The 16,605-nt window shown below is 43.3% G+C and overlaps 1 protein-coding gene across 1 annotated transcript in view; it reads right to left on the reverse strand.

The window, feature by feature from the left end:
• The window catches only part of CCDC9B (coiled-coil domain containing 9B), a 126,470-nt gene extending 119,646 nt beyond the window's left edge, over positions 1–6,824 (reverse strand). The window contains exon 1 of the mRNA XM_060262346.1: positions 6,612–6,824. Coding sequence (XP_060118329.1) covers positions 6,612–6,632 — 21 coding nt within the window. The 5' untranslated portion in view covers positions 6,633–6,824. The remainder of the gene's footprint in view (positions 1–6,611) is intronic.
• Positions 6,825–16,605: the final 9,781 nt, after the last annotated feature.

Here is a 16,605-nt window from a genome sequence, read left to right on the forward strand (position 1 = left end):
CGGGACCGGGTCTGAAGGCAGAATCGGGCCGGTTCCGCCACAGTGGTGATAGATAGTTGGGGGGGGGCAAAGGGGGAGTCAAGAAAAATGGTTCTGTGGGAATGGTAAACACCGTTCTAGAGACAGGAAAGGCTGTGAAGTCCTGGCAAAAGGGAGGGCACTGAAGGATTACTAAGCCTAGTGCTTCTGATAAATTAATAGTTGTGTAGAAGAGTGATTCTCAACATTTCATATCTGACATTCCTCTAATCTAGATTTACCAATCCCCAGGTCCCAGAGGGGGATCCCCTCATTTTGCAGGCTCCTCCCTGCCACCAGCCAGCTGGTTGATGGGGGGAAGCCCCACCCCAGCAGCCAGGATGTGCCTTTCCACCTCGGAAGGCTTAGAAGAAGCTTGGAAATTTAAAAGAAACTTGGCAACACTGAAGGTGTTTGTGCCTTTAAATCTCAGTTGGAGCAAGGCTGAATGGGGGTGGAGCAAGACAGCAGAGCCATGGGGCTGTTCCTAGTGAAGCTGTGAGACAAGAAGAGAAGCCAGCATGGTCCCTCCATTTGTTTTACATTCCTTTCAAAAGTTGCTTGCATAATAAAGAATAAAATAGAACCCTTCCTTTCCGGTGTTAGTATGAAGAAGCTGGTGAAAATACAGCAAATGGTTACATTCAGTGTCTTCTGTGAGTAAATTGCCCCCATTGAGATCACAAAAATGTGTGCTTGCAAACTGTGTTTATTTTGGCTGCTTTGTGAGTGTGGGTGGATGTGTTCACTTTCATTTAGTGGAAGTTCAGCCAGCTACTGGGGCACAAGGAAATGAAGCCAGTATTCAGGGGAAGTGCACTGCTATATTTTTAATTTATTTTAGGAGATGGGAAAGTCTTCTGGATCCACCCACAAAGCCTCCTGGCTTCACCCCCCAAAGTCCCCAGCTATTTTCTGAGTTGGACATGGAAACCCAACACTAATCTCTGTATCACAGAACTTAGTTCTCACCATGATAGAAACAAAAAACCCGCTTTAAGCTGACTTTTTCTAAAAAATGACATTTATATGTGGAAGAAGCAGGTCCTCCTGGCATGGATCTCCCATTCCTTGCCACTTCACAGGCCAGTGTTGGAAATGGAAGGAGCTGTTTGGAGTCACAACAACATATGACATCTCTTCCTTTGCAAAACCAGAAGTGACGTCATGACATCATGTAACACTCCAGGATTCACCTAAAACACTATGGTCAAAGCACAGAGGTTTGGCAGAGTCCTAGAGCAATCACCCTGATGTGATGACATCACTTCCAGTTTTTCATCAGAAGTGATGTTCAATTTTGAAGAAATCGCCCCAGCCCCTGAATGCTCCTGGATTTTACAGGCATTCTAGTAGAGTCCCAAAAGTTCACAGATGTATAATTAATCCATAGCAGGTAGGGTTAGCAAGAGATGGCATCCCACATATGCAAGAGGACATGGGGACTAAGGACCAGCAGATTCTTAAGAACTGAAACCCACCAGTGGTACATGTACTTCTGGTCGAGAACCATAGCTGTAGTAGAGAACATTCCACCACAGGTTTGCCTTCCTCCATAGATACTACCCTGCACTCTGACAACAGCTCTGGGCAAAGCAGTGGGGAAATGACCTGGATTTCAAACAGTGATTTGAACTAATCAGTTGTTTCAGCAGCAACCTCTTCATAGTCCAGAAACACTCTTTTTTTAAAAAAAAAAGTAAATGGTGACTCTCTTTACGCCTACTCTGCACAATTTTCTTACAAGGAATACTGCAGCATTTCTTAATTTTGTAGAAGAATGAAATATTTGCTATTTAAAATTACCATCAATCATGCTGGCAAGCAGAGTGAGCTGATACCACCCTGATACCCCGCCTTGGCGGGGAGGGTGGGATATACATCGAATTAAACATAAGCATACCTTCTCCCAAATTAGAAATTTCATAACTATTTTAAATTTGATTTAGCACCTACCTGACCAGAATTTTTTGGATGCCTGTGAATTTGATACATGCTGTAAGTCTGCAAGGGTGTGCTGCATTCATAATTAGAAGGGAAGCGAAGGGCTGGGCACTTACATGCATGGAATGGAATCAACCAAGTGCAATTGGAAACAGCCTCCTTTCCATTCCAAAGCAACAAAAATGCAGTGGCAAAGCCACACTCTGTAAGAGCTATTGGGAATCTATGAACAGGTAATTCATCATGTAACAATACAATCCGTTGTATTTTTATAACTATGCAAGCTAGTTCTTTATTGACTGCATGTTAATTTTTTTTCCAATTTTTAACCAGCTAGCAATTACCTACAATTTGCACTTTGTTGTATAAAAATTAGGTAGGCATAGTACAAAACATATTGCACAGAGAAAAATAACTTTTTGGCCTTTAAGTACAAGTATTAAGATATGATTAGATTCTATTCCATACATGTTACAAGACATGATGCCACAGTCCACCTCCAGGAGAGTCAGATTCTGCGGCTATCAATAAAAACACTGCAGTATATCCAAAGCCACCTGCTAACTCATAAGCTACCTACTGATTTACCTGAATGATTGTGAATGACTTTAACATCTCCCAATTAAACTTCCATTTCCACTTGGATTTAATATTTATGATGAGGAACTTTTGCTAAAAGTTCAGATAGAGGTTTGCATCATTTGCACATTTGTTAAGAAAAATCTTTACCCCTTTTGTCATAAGAAAGCCCAAACAGGTTTGTCTACTCCTGGTTTGATAATTCCTGGATATTTGGGGGTGCAGTGTAAGGAAGGCAGGGTTTGGGGAGGGGAGAGTCCTCAGCAGGTTGCAATACCATACAGTCCACCTTTCAATCAGCAGTTTTCTCTCTGTAGTCTGGAGATCAGTTCTAATTCTGGGATATCTCCAGTCCCCAACTGGAGGCTGGTAATCCTAAACCCAAACTAATAGTTAAAATGTAAATATCAGGGCTTTTTTTGTAGGACTTTTTCCTACAAAAAAAGCCCAGCAGGAGCTTATTTGCATATTAGGCCACACACCCTGACACCAAGCCAGCCAGAACTGCGTTCCTGTGCATTCCTGCTAAAAAAAAAAAAAGTCCTGTAAATAGTTATAAAAATGGTAAAAGCCCATAACAGGAGAAATATACCCAGCAATAAAATGCCTTAAGTAGCCCCAAACCAGATTTCTTCTACAAAGAAGTACCAGAGTCTAGTACTTTCCCAAAGGTTCAGGAACACAGGAAGGTGTTCACAGAAATAGCCATGGAGGCATTCCAGAAGGAAAAACTCTGATCTGCACCTCCATTTATCACATCTCCTGTAGAATCCTGTGGAAAGAGGATGAGAAGAGGAAGAATTGCAGATTTATACCCTGCCCTTCTCTCTGAATCAGAGACTCAGAGCCGCTTATAATCTCCTTTATCTTCTCCCCCCACAACAGACACCCTTTGAGGTGGGTGGGGCTGGAGAAGGCACTCACAGCAGCTACCCTTTCAAGGACAACCCCTGCCAGAGCTATGACTGACCCAAGGCCATGCTAGCAGGTGCAAGTGGAGGAGTGGGGAATCAAACCCAGTTCTCCCAGATAAGAGTCCGCACACTTAACCACTACACCAAACTAGCTCTCTGAGGAGGTTTCATCGGTAATCCTTCTGTATTCTCCTGGATAAGGGGATGCCACGTCTACTGTACTTTTGTTAGAACACAATGAAAAGCACAAGGCCAAGCCATGAGCCATGGCACTGCCAAAATAGTATAGATACAGAACATAGTAAGGTCCACAGCAGCAGTGCAACATTGCAGTTTATGCTGGTAGTGCCTGTTGATTCAGGCTTATGCTTAGTGCAGCAGGATAGATCAATATTACTGCATGAGGAAGTTTTGCAAGATTAGCATGATGTTGGCATTCTTCCAACCACTCTGGATCCAGTTATGCCACCATAGCTTTTTACACTGTATATTGCAAGGAACATGAATGCAGGGATCAGAGGAAGTAAAAAGGGTTGCCAACCTCCAGGTGGTGGCTGGAGATCTCTTGGGATTGCAACTGATCTCCAGGTGATCAGTTCATCTGGGAGAAAATGGCTGCTTTGGAAGATGGACTTTATAGCATTATACCCCATTGAAGTCCTTTCCCTCCCCAAGCCTTGCCCTCCTCAGGTGCCACCCCAAAATCTCCAGTTATTTTCCAACCCAAAGCTGGCAGCCCTATGCAAGATACTCTATACTCTGCAGAGCCATTTTCTGTATCCAGTACACTGTGGCCAAGATGATTACTTTACTTGGTCCAGTTTCTTGGAGACTATTGCATTTATCTAATCTTGTCTGGTTCGCTTGTCTGCCAGTCCCTGTAATAACCTTGAAGCAGGGGCAGACTGGCAATTAAGGCCACTGGGAAAAGTTCTAGTGGGCTAGTGTTGTGGTGGGCAGCCTCCCACTCCCAGCCTTTGAGCTCCAACTGATGCTAAATGGAATAGCAGGAGCAAAATGGGTGTTTGATTCTTGCATCTAGGAATTTTCCAAAACTCTATGGTAAAAATCATTGAGATCTGGGAAATCTGTAGAATGACACACAACACTGACTTCCACAGTTCTAAGTAGCATTACCAATTCTGGGCTGGGAAATACCTGGAGATTTTTGGGGTGGAAACTGAGAAGGGTGAGGTTGGAGGAGGGGAGGGACTTCAACAAGATATAATGCCATAGAGTCCACCTTCCATAGTGGCCATTTTCTTCAGGTTAACTGACCTCTGTCACCTGGAGATCAGCTGTAATCCTAGAAGATATCTAGCCACCACCTTTGACTATTGTCTGTTATTGGGAAAAATATATGAGTTATTTTTCTTCACCTGTTGAATTTTTTAGGGATTGTACATTTTCTGATGGACTTTTCAAGGATTCTATATTGTAGTCTCTGACAATATATTAATGATCTTTTTTGCTTATCAGCTTCATGTTTCTGGTAATTTGATAATCTGCTCTTTGATGTGATTTTTTCTATTCATCTGATGTGATTTTTGTAAATTAGATATTATATGCTCTATAATTTGAGAGTAATATTCTAAAACTCTATATTCTTCTGTATAATATTGTGGGAGTGTGTGTATTGTTTTCAGTTGAGATTGACCACCTGGGGGGTGGCAACCCTAGCTCCTTTTATTTGTGGGGTTTAAATTGGATTTAGGCTGCAGGCATTTGTGGGAGAGGGTTAGAGTTTTATTGTATGTATTTAATGTTTGAATTGTAAATCATCTTGAGCCACAAGCAAAATATGGGGTATAAATATTCTAATAACAAATAAGATTGAGAAGCTCAAAAAACTGTTCTGTCTAAACTCATAGAAGTGTTCTGTCTAAACTCAAAAGCTTTCTATGCCACCAGTATCAGTAGAAGATTAGCCATAGTAGAACTGATACAACCAACTTGTCCACCAAATCATGGCTGACTCAGCTTCCTTTATGCAGTTAATTGAAATAGCTCCAATATTTGTGACCAGAGAAGAAATCTCATTCCTCCCTAATTTCTACGCAGTCACCCCCTCCCCGCCCCCCCCCCACAAAGAACAGTAACAACAACAAAGGTCCAATGGAATTAGCTCAGTAGATTTGCAAAGCAGCACTTTGAAGCTTGACACTGATTCCCTGCTGGTGTACAGTGGGCAGCCCACGAAAGCGTGGTCAGCATTTCCCCCCCTGTCCAGTGCTGCGTTGAACTCAGTAACAAGAGGATGTTCCTGCTGCCAGGCTACTAGAAAGAATGCCGGCTCTGCTCCCACATGGGATGGAAAATGACTCTCTCACATCCCAGTCTGGTCTAGAGCTCTTCTGGGGAACCAAGCCCCACCCCCCTACCCCCAATATGCCACAGTGACTAGACCACAGAGTTATAAATGGCTTTGGCAGCACAAACACGCAATGGCTGGGAATCAGAAAGCAGTGCCTGATCTTTCAGGGAGGCCAATGGGAAAGAAGGGGAGGCAGAGGCAGACATTTGCAGCTCTCTTTCTCTATTAAAATTCATCAGAATCAGGGTGGGAGGGTAGCAAAATAACAAGATATTAATGGAAGGTTAATGGAGATTTTCCATTGTATTCCTCATCTCTTCTTCAGTCTTGGGTGGGCTGTATTTTCGCACAGAACATGGGTCTGCCCACACCATTTCTCTCCATGCTTTCAAAGTCAGCAATATCGTATGAAAGATTTCAAAGAGAAGCCAGACTTAAGAGAGCAAAAGAAAAGCCGGGGGGAGGGGGAGATGAAGGCAAGGATGGGGCCCCAACTGAGCGATTCTCTCTGGCAGCCTGTGGGCAAGCTCCCTTATAAACATTTGCAGTCTTTGCTCTGACAGATGTAGCACCAGACTCCCTGTCTTGGCATGGGCAATGTCTTTCATTACCCATTTTCTGGTATTTATCCCCCCTCCCTGAATCAGCCTGCTATGAGGTGATAGTCACACCAAAACCTGCAATATTTCCTTTCAGATTCATGTCAGGTGGACAAATGCAAAATACCCCCAAATACCCCAAAGTGACAATACAATTTTTTTTTTAAAGTCAGTTTTTGGCTTTCCTGAATGTGGGAATGAATCCCCCGTACCCCTCCCAGTCACAACAAAGGCAGCACTCACAGATCGGTGCATTTTGGACATCAGTGGTGAAGCTCGGCGGATTCCACAGCAGAGCTACAAGAGGAGAGCCATCAGTCGGCCTTTCTCAGTGCTGGTTGCACAGCATACAGGATCATGTTTTGATTACAAAAGCCCTGTCTGGGCTCCCAGCCAAGAGCACTGGCTGCCTAATATTCCAAAGCAGAGGCAGGCAATCGGAGTGCTTGTGTCTCCCCCAACACTCTTCATTCGCCTTTCGCTGGAAATGCACCTCTTTCCTGCTTCCTGAGACTTCTTTTCACTCACTACTGCCATAACCAACACACCAGAAAGAAAAACTCTGTGAAAAAGCATAATAGGGCATATTTGCACATCAACAATGAGACTTAACATGCAGCTGTTTGTAGGGTTGATATTGTATGTTAAATATACAGCACTTCAGCTGGTGGGTGGAAGTTCAGCTCTCTGTCCAGAAAGTATTCTGAACTGGAACTCAAATAGTTTTTCATTGTAAAGTTTGTACCAAGAAACATTCACTCTTCATTGCCCTCAAATTTATCCCATTGTTGGAGTGGACAAACCAATCCACCTCCTGTCATAATAGTTAAACTAGTGTGCTGCAACAGAGTGAACAACAGTGAAAAAGACAAACTCTATGTTGGGGGTTATCAGAAATTGAATTCAAAATAAAAGTCCCAATATTATAATGTCCCTGTATAGATCTGTGGTGAGGCCTCATTTGGAATGCTGTGTACAGTTTTGGTCACTGTATCTCAAAAAGGACATCACTGAGCTTCAAAATGTACAGAAGACAGCATGGTCCCTATGAAGAAAAGCTGGAGTCTGGGGCTTATCAGTTTAGAAAAGACATGAGGGGGGGCATGATAGAGGTTTGTAAAATTGTGCATGGGATGAAGAGAGTTGACTAAGAGAACTTTTTCTCCCTCTTCCAAAATACTAGCTCTTGAAGGCATCCAATGAAGCTGATAATAGATTCAGGGTGGACAAAAGGACTTTATACAGTAAGTGATTAAAATGTGGAATTCACTGCCAGAGGATGTAGTGATGACCATAGGCATAAATAGCTTTTAAAAGGGGAATAGAGAGATTCATGGAGGATAGGTCTATCAGTGGCTACTAGCCATGGTGACTGAGGGCAACCTCCACATTCAGAGGCAATCAGCCTTTATATCCCAGTGTCAGGAGGCAATATAGGGGGAAAGACTCAGCCTCTATGCCCTGTTGTTGGCCCTTCAGAGTAACTGGTTGGCCCTTCAGAGTAACTCTGTGAGGATACAGAACTAGATAGACTCCTGATCCAATCCAGCAGGGCTCTTCTTATGTTCTTAGGTTATCCTATGTTTAAAGAACTGGCTCTTCCATGGACAAGAATCATGTTTTAACCCATGCATGTGTGCATATGCACGCATGCACATAATAGTGGAGGAAAAAAGAACTGCATGGTGCCATCATGTGAACAGCAGAAGACAGTTTCACCATGGAGTGATTCAAATTGCAGTATGGCAGTCTGATCGAAAATATCCGGAACAAAGATATTCGGAACAGAACTGGGTCAGTTTAACATGGACTCAACACGCTGTGTGAACAGGGCCTATGATTCTATGACACTATAAAATAAATCTGCAAGACCCAACCCTATAACTACATGTCAACATTATTTCCTTACGAACAAGTCATTCGTAAGGAAATAGTATTTTTCTTTGATTAGCCTGATTACATAATCTCAGTTTCCTATAGAAACATATTCTATGTTCTAATAAATGAAACACTAAATGCAGGCTTTCGGATTCATAATGCTGCCTTCTACTTGCTTCCCCCAGCCTTCTAGGTCTACTTTATTGAAGCTTTCATATGCAATAGCTATGGGATGTCCATCTACTTCCTTTGAAGCTGCTGGAATGGCCCTGGGTAAGCCATAGCTCTCGCAGGAGTTGTCCTTGAAAGGGCAGCTGCTGTAAGAGCTCTCTCAGCCCCACGTACCTCACAGGGTGTCTGTTGTGGAGGGGAAGGTAAAGGAGATTGTGACGGCTCTAAGACTCTGAGATTCAGAGTATAAGGTGGGATATAAATCCAATATCATCTTCTTCTTTGGTGCCCAATCATCAGGCAATGCTGACTTGAGCATATTTAGATCAGTGGTGACCAAAGAATTGTGGACATGTTTCTTTGTTGTCTTGTTCTGTGACGTATCTCTTCCTTTGATTGTCAGTATTGCTAAACGCTTCCTCACTGCATTTTCCCCCATCAATCCATTTGCATATCAGGCCACACCCCCTGACATCACCATTGTTTCACACAGGGCTTTTTGGTACAAAAGGCCCAGCAGGAACTCATTTGCATATTAGGCCACACCCCCTGATGCCAAGCCATCCAGAACTGCTTTCCTGAGTGTTCCTGTTTTTGTCTCCCTGTGGTAACCATGTCAAACCCCCTCTCATTCTTCCTCTTGGTGCATCAGTTGAACATAACTTTATGCCTTATTTCCCTTCGTATCTACACCGCAGGGAGGTGCAATGGCTCAGAGGTAGGGCATCTTTTCAGGCAAGTGGGGAAGAGCTCTGCCTGAGACCTTGGAAAGCCACTGCTAGGGTGATCAATACTGACTTTGATAGACCAACAGTTCAGCTCCATAGAAGGCTGTTTCAAGTGTTTCGTGCATCAATATATTTGTCTTTTAGGGCCACATAAGATGATACATGGCAGATATATATAATAAAGTCTGGACAATTTTTAAATGACGGGTAGCCATAAGAAGCTGTGGAATGGAACAGAGCAACTGTGGTGCAACATGGAGGGCATTTTTGTTACAGCCTTTCCCATGATGAAGAGCCCCATGGTGCAGAATGTTAAAGCTGCAGTATTGCAGTCCTAAGCTGTGCTCATGACCTGAGTTCGATCCCCAGCGGAAGCTGGGTTCAGGTAACCGACTCGAGGTTGACTCAGCCTTCCATCCTTCCGGTAAAATGAGTACCCAGCTTGCTGGGGGGAAAGTGTAGATGACTGGGGAAGGCAATGGCAAACCAGCCTGTAAAAAGTCTACTGTGAAAACGATGTGAAAGCAACATCACCCCAGAGTCGGAAACGACTGGTGCTTGCACAGGGGACCTTTCCTTTCCTTCCCATGATGCCATTTTCCAGCTCAAAACTGCCTGTGCACAGTTGCTTTTCAACTAAAGGGCAGGGCAGCTTGGAAGGAATGGTTTTGACCAGAAATATGGCCAGAGGAGAAAGACTTAAGCAGCCTCTTTATTTCTGTTCCACAACATATCTCTCTTTGACTCCCACAACAATACTGAGAGCCAGCGTGGTGTAGTGGTTAAGAATGGCAGACTCTAATCTAGAGAACCAGGTTTGATTCTCTACTCCTCCATAGAAAGCCTGCAGGGTGACTTTGGGCCCATCACAGTTCTCTCAGAGCTCTCTCAGCTTCAGGCATCTCAGGAGGTGCCTGTTGTGGGAAGAGGAAGGGAAGAAGATTGTAAGCTGTTTTCAGACTCCTTAAGATAGAGAAAATGGGGGTATAAGAACCAACTCTTTTGTTTAATTCATTAAAAATCCTTTGAGATGGGTGACTATATCTGTAGTTTGACCCTCAGCAATTTTGTTTCTTCTTATGTCTCCCTTCAGATCACTAAAAAGATCCTTGCTGTAACCACCTCACTTGTGCTTTCCTTTATCTCATTATAAACTATCAGATGTAGCTTACCATACACCAGGAACAGCAGATTTCAGTTTTCATCTCTCAACAGGAACAACTCAGCATGCAGAGTCCAGAGGTATTGTGATAATGATGGAAAGTTATTGCCAGTTCCCAGCTTATATATTGGCAGGAGCAGGTGTGTGGATTCAGCAAGTTACTTCTGTAGTCCAGCTACACTGTATGACGGATTCATATTACAGACTCTCTGGAGTTGGCCCTTGGAAGACTGTGTCTCCTCCTGCTTGTGCTCAGATTCAAAATATTGCTTCAGTTTCCTGCCCTCCAAGTGTATCATTGCATTTAGTGCAAACATCTTTTTCTCTTTTATTTTTAAATAACCAGGTTGCAGATGGATTTTTCTTCATTGTTGTTGTTGTCATCGTCACTACTATTGTTGTTGTTGTTGTTAAACACAAAGGTGCCTTCTGCTGAATCAGACCATTGGTCTATCAAGATCTTCTCTACTCTGACTGGCAGCAGCTCTCCAGAGTTTCAGGTAAAGGTCTTTCATGTCACCTGCAACCTGCATCTTTTTCACTGGAGATTCCTGGGACTGAATTAGAAGAAGACGACATTGGATTTATATTCCGCCCTCCACTCAAGAGTCTCAGAGCGGCTCACAATCTCCTTTATTTCCCTCCCCCACAACAGACACCCTGTGAGGTGGGTAGGGCTGAGAGGAATCTCACAGCAGCTGTCCTTTTAAGGACAACCTCTGCCAGAGCTATGGCTGACCCAAGGCCATGCCAGCAGGTGCAAGTGAAAGAGTGGGGAATCAAACCTGGTTCTCCCAGATAAGAGTCTGCACACTTAACCACTACACCAAACTAGGACTTTCTGGCTGCAATACAGTTGCTCTGCCACTGAGCTACTGATCTTTCATGTCACCTGCTACCTGCTCCTTTTATGTCTAAATGCTAGAGACTGAACCAGGGACATTCTGCAAGGCAGAGCAGATGTTCAACCACTGAGCCACAGCACCTCCATAAAGCAGCTCAACTTGTTTACCAATTTGTCCACACACACTATGACCATTGCGCTTTTTGAGCTGTCAGCAATATATTGAACTTACAAAAATGCAAGACATATCTGCTGTGTCACACATTCATATTGTATGAGAGGCAATGCATTTTGTTTGTTATGAGTTTCACTGGCATTCATTTGCTGTAGTCTGTTATGCAATGCAATATAATTTCTGGTAGAAAATGATAAAAATTTCTCTACTTGCCTACCCTCTTTCAGTCACATTTTGTTACTTGCACTGGTATATTGTAAATAATTTCAATTGGTGTTGGGGGATCATATATTACCCCACAACTCATACAATTCTATATGTAGTACTTTAGGGATGTGTACAATTCTTTGGAAATATTGGGTGGGACCTAACAAAAAATTCTGTGTCTGGCTACCTTATAGACCTCCATTTCCCTCCTGAAGCTATTTTTGGGGGTCTCCCAAGAACGGCATTGGGTGCGGGAGGTATTTGGGGCTTGATAAGAAGGAAAAAGGTAAGTCCACTCCATGAATCCCTTCCAACAGCAGCTATAGACTATGGTTTTTCATCTGTTACTCAAATTACCAAAAGACAGTCATGATCGGTCACACTTTTGTCCCTTTTTAGTGAAATGCAAGCTTGGAGACCTGAGAATCTGATCACAGCAGCATCATTGCCTGAGATGGTAACTAACCCTTTCTCCACAGACCATTTTTGCAATCAAAACAAACTTCCAAGATCCTTCCTTGTATGGGTCCCTAAATGTTTTCACCCATGGATGAGAAAGCATCTGGAATGGAAGAGGCATTTTGGTCACAAAAACAGCTCACTCCTCTCCCTTTGCTCCTTCTGGGAGCTTTGTCTCTTGAAAGCTTCTACCCCCAAAATCTGATTCATCTCTAAGGTTCTACTGGGCTTGAATCTAGCTGTTCTACTGCAGACTAACATGGCTACCTTCTGAAACTATCACCATCTAAGGAAATGAAATCTTCCCAGTACCTGTAGCTGGGAGCAAAAACTACAGGAGACCAGTAGACTAGGAGGGGACTCACCCTTGAAACACTGCCTCTGGCTTGTATAACAGATACATCACAACCACCACAATTTACTATGGGTAATTGACTTCTGAAGCTAATCAGGGTTTCAACCTTCTGGTGAGGCCTGAAGTTCTCCTGGAATTATCACTCATTTCCAGACTACAGAGATCAGATCCTCTGGAGAACATGGAACCATCAAAGGGCAGACTATATGGTATCCCTGCTTAGTTCCTTTCCTTCCCCATGCTCTGGTCTCTCAAAAACAACTCCTAAATTTCCAGCAATTTCCCAAGGTGGAGTTGCTCTGTTGAGGCAAACCCTGCTCTGCCTTCTGTTGGCACATGGCAAAATATAAAACAGCAAAATGAGGGAATCCTTGGTTAAGGTTACTTGCCAAGGTAAAGGTTAATTGCAAAGTTGAACCCAAATATGTTAATTACAAAATTAGCCAGAAATCCTGAATTGCATGTTGCAACAGGGGATGGAACTAAAATACAAAGGCCATGGTAGCTGGTGTGGATGAAGCTACGTATTTTGAAAAATTGTGTAATTTAAAAAAAAAAACATTTGGGTCTATAATATAGTGGGTTTTATGCAATGATGAGGCGAGGTGGTAGTGAACATATCTCTTTTATTGAATACAGCATGGTATAGCGCTGCCTTAGAAGACTGAAGACGGGGGCCACAGGGCCAACTATACACACCCAAAGTTCCTGCGTTAGCCTGTGATTAGACCATTCAAACCAGTTGGGGACTCGTGATTGGAGCAGGGCAGCAGGAATTTAGATCCAACTCCCTATTGTTCCTGAGTCCCCAAGCGCAGTCCTTCAGGCTCCAGTGAGCCAGGTAAGAACTCCATATCTTAGATGCAAAATACCCCAAAAATGCAGCCACTGGGGATGCAGTTTGAAGTTTACAACATAAATTAGTTTAGAGCTATCTTCATTTTTCTCCCAGGAAAACTCTGTTCCATGAACACTGGGGTGTGTCTGTGTCTAGCTACCTCTGTCAACTCAAGTATTTGTGGTTTCATTAAAATTTGAATCCTGACTGCTCTGATATATGCGTTGGCTGGCTAATATAGTCCCATAAACTTGCTATACTTGCTATTGCCCTGGAGCCAAAACATCCACCAATAAAGGTACCTGAAAATCTAGAATGGTATCCAGAAAGTCCTGTCCCAACTTTTAATAATTTGGATGTAACATAACTTTGTGATTAAGAAATCAGATCTAGGAAATACCTCCATCCTCAATGAGCACACCACACTTTATTTGCTGGAATGAGTTTTTGTTATTTAGGACTGTATTTCAAAATGCTCTTTCACTTCTGTTTTTTTGCATGTTAGGCACAAAAAATCTTCTAAAACTGAGATTACACTAATTCTCTCATATACCCTGTATCAAAGTAGAAACCCTCTCACACCCATTGCCTCATAAAGTTGCAATGTCCATAGTGCTCTCTAGTGCCACCCATCAGATAAAGAGTGGAAGGAGAAATAAATGAAAGTTAGCATAAGCAGATACAGAGCATCATGGCAAGACGGTGTTCTGAAATAACCAGGGCTTTTTGTGTAACAGGAACTCCTTTGCATATTAGGCCACACACCCTGATGTAGCCAACCCTCCAAGAGCTTACAGTAGACCCTGTTACTTGCGGGGTGTAGCCTAATATGCTAATATGTAGGAGTTCTTGCTACCAAAAAAGCCCTGGAAATAACTATTGGGGCAGCTCTTGTAGATACATTGCTTTCTTTCAAGTTCCTTGCTGTGATCATAAGGTGCAATGTACTGATTCCTAGAAATATTACACAGATGATTACTCTAAATTGTAACAAACTAATTGCTGATATATCTTTGGATATAAACAGGTGGGCAACTTTAAACTTGTCTTTATGGGGCAAAGTAAATACAGTCAAAATGAACATTATACCTAGGATTGTTTATGTTTACGTGCAATTCCTCTCTATACACCTTAAAGATATATACATAAAATAATACTTTATTTCAACAATGGTTGTGACATTCCTCACTGTCTCAGATTTCTTTAAAGAGAATGCAATGTCCATACAATGACGGAGGATTTAGTTTCCCTGATCTTAGTTTATATCATCAAGCATGCTTGTGAACTTGCACCAGTTACTGGGATCACTCCTTGCAGCTGGGCTATCCATCTTGGGCTCCTTCAGAGCTTCTTGTCCGGTGCCTCTCACTGGTCAATGAATATGGATGATGGGCTCTGAGGTTGATTGGAGGGATAGCACAGAGATCTGTTTCCCAGAGTATTATGCTGCTGCAGTGTTGTAACCTATGGCTAAAATGAGTCAGATGGATAATATTTGATTATAAATCAATTAACTATAAGAATCTGGAAGTCTGTGAGCATGCCCATACCAGCTTTTGCTTGGGATCCACACTGGGTCAGCCACTGCAATTTGCAGCACCTATTTATTTATTTAAATTTAGAACCATTCAAAGCAGTGTACAACACGATACATAAATACATCATTATAATACATTGACAAAAATCAGATAAAATCAGCAACACAGTAAATCAGCAGTCCTCAACCTTTTTGGCACCAGGAACCAGTTTCATGGAAGACCATTTTTCCATGGACTGGGGGTGGGTGGGTGCTAAGGTTTTTGCCACCCCAGGCCAACCTCCACCTGCACACCCTAGCCCCCCATGGGGATCTTTAAATGTGGGGGGAGAGACTGGGGTTGCTTCCCTGCTAGGCTGCAAGGCAACAGAAGCAGCCAATCTGCCTCCCCGTCCCATTCAAAGACCCCCACAAATCAGCTGTTCAGCAGGGGTCTTTAAATGAGGGGTGGCTGAAGATCACTGCTGTGCTGCCCCTTCCACCCACCCAGGACACAGGTGGACAAAAGAGATGGTGTGGCCTTGCTCTGAGGCTGCGTCCCCAGGCAGTTTCGAAGTGAGGCTGCATAGACTCTTTCGTCCACCCGGGTCCCAGGTGGGCAAAAGGCATGGTGTGGTGCCTCTGTCTCACTCTGAGGCTGCTCTCCTCCAGGGCTGGCTTCCCAGCCAGGCTCAGAGGAGAGCACACACCAACACACCATCCTGCCACTCTCAGCTGAGAGTGCCATGTCTGTGTGGCCTGGTTGCTAACAGGTCACAAACCGATACTGGTCCGCGGCCCGGGGGTTGAGGACCCCTGCAGTAAATAACCTAAAGATGGCACTAAAAGTTCTAATAGCATCACTGGTTCACTGGGTGGAGTCACTGATTAAAGCTCCACCAGCATGAATGTAAGTCTTTAGTCCTAAAACCACTTTTTTGGAAGTAGCCCCATTGAATAAAATAGAATTTATTTCTGAGTAGACCCGCTCAGGATAAACTCTCTGGGTTCCCTATTAAAGTCATGTGACCAATAGAGTTGCTGTCCTGTACAGGCTAACCTGCTGGCTGGGGAGGGCTCCAGGCTGCCATTTCAAGCAATATGATGGAGACTTTCAATTCTAACAAGACCCACCTTAGGAAAGCTTAAGAAAGCAACCCAGAAGTGCCAGTCTGAAGTGCTTATTTGTTGCTTTTTGGAGGTAAACACCAGCAAAGAAGCCCATGGTGCAGGCCTCTTCCTACATTCATGCTTATGTTGGCAGTTGTATCAAAGAGCAAGGCCAGAAGAATTCAAAAATCCACAGATAAAACTATAGTACAGATAAGGAAATCCTATCAGTGCAAACCTAAGCAAAGTTACACAGATAAAACTCTGAACCCCTCTATGTTCACTGTTGTTCACTGAAGTTCACTGAAGCCTTAGAGTAGGTAGGAGGCAGGAAATTATATTGTGACAGACAAAAGGAAAATTCCCATGGCTTGCCATCTAATCCACAAGAAATCCATCGCAAGTATGTTTTTAATATGCAGTTTAGAGCCAGTGTGGTATAGTGGCTAAGAGCGGCAGAATCTACTCTGGAGAACTGGGATTGATTCCCCACTCCTCCACAAGCAGCCAGCTGAGTGATCTTGGGTCAGTCACAGTTCTCTCAGGACTTTCTCAGCCTCACCTACCTCACAGGGTGCCTTGGGGATAAGAAAGGAAGGTGATTGCAAGCCACTCCAGGACTCCTTCAGGAAGTGAACAGTGAGGTATAAAACCAGCTCTTATTTTTCTGCTTCTTCTTAAATGGAAAATTCAAATGTATGCTCATGATGACGCAAAAGTGGAAGGAGTTCCCAGGTGCTATAGAGAATGGGGTTTTAAAATATTCAGTTACAGGATTAAATCAGATCAAACTA

Source organism: Heteronotia binoei, chromosome 21, assembly GCF_032191835.1.
Source record: "Heteronotia binoei isolate CCM8104 ecotype False Entrance Well chromosome 21, APGP_CSIRO_Hbin_v1, whole genome shotgun sequence".
Lineage (NCBI taxonomy): Eukaryota > Metazoa > Chordata > Lepidosauria > Squamata > Gekkonidae > Heteronotia > Heteronotia binoei.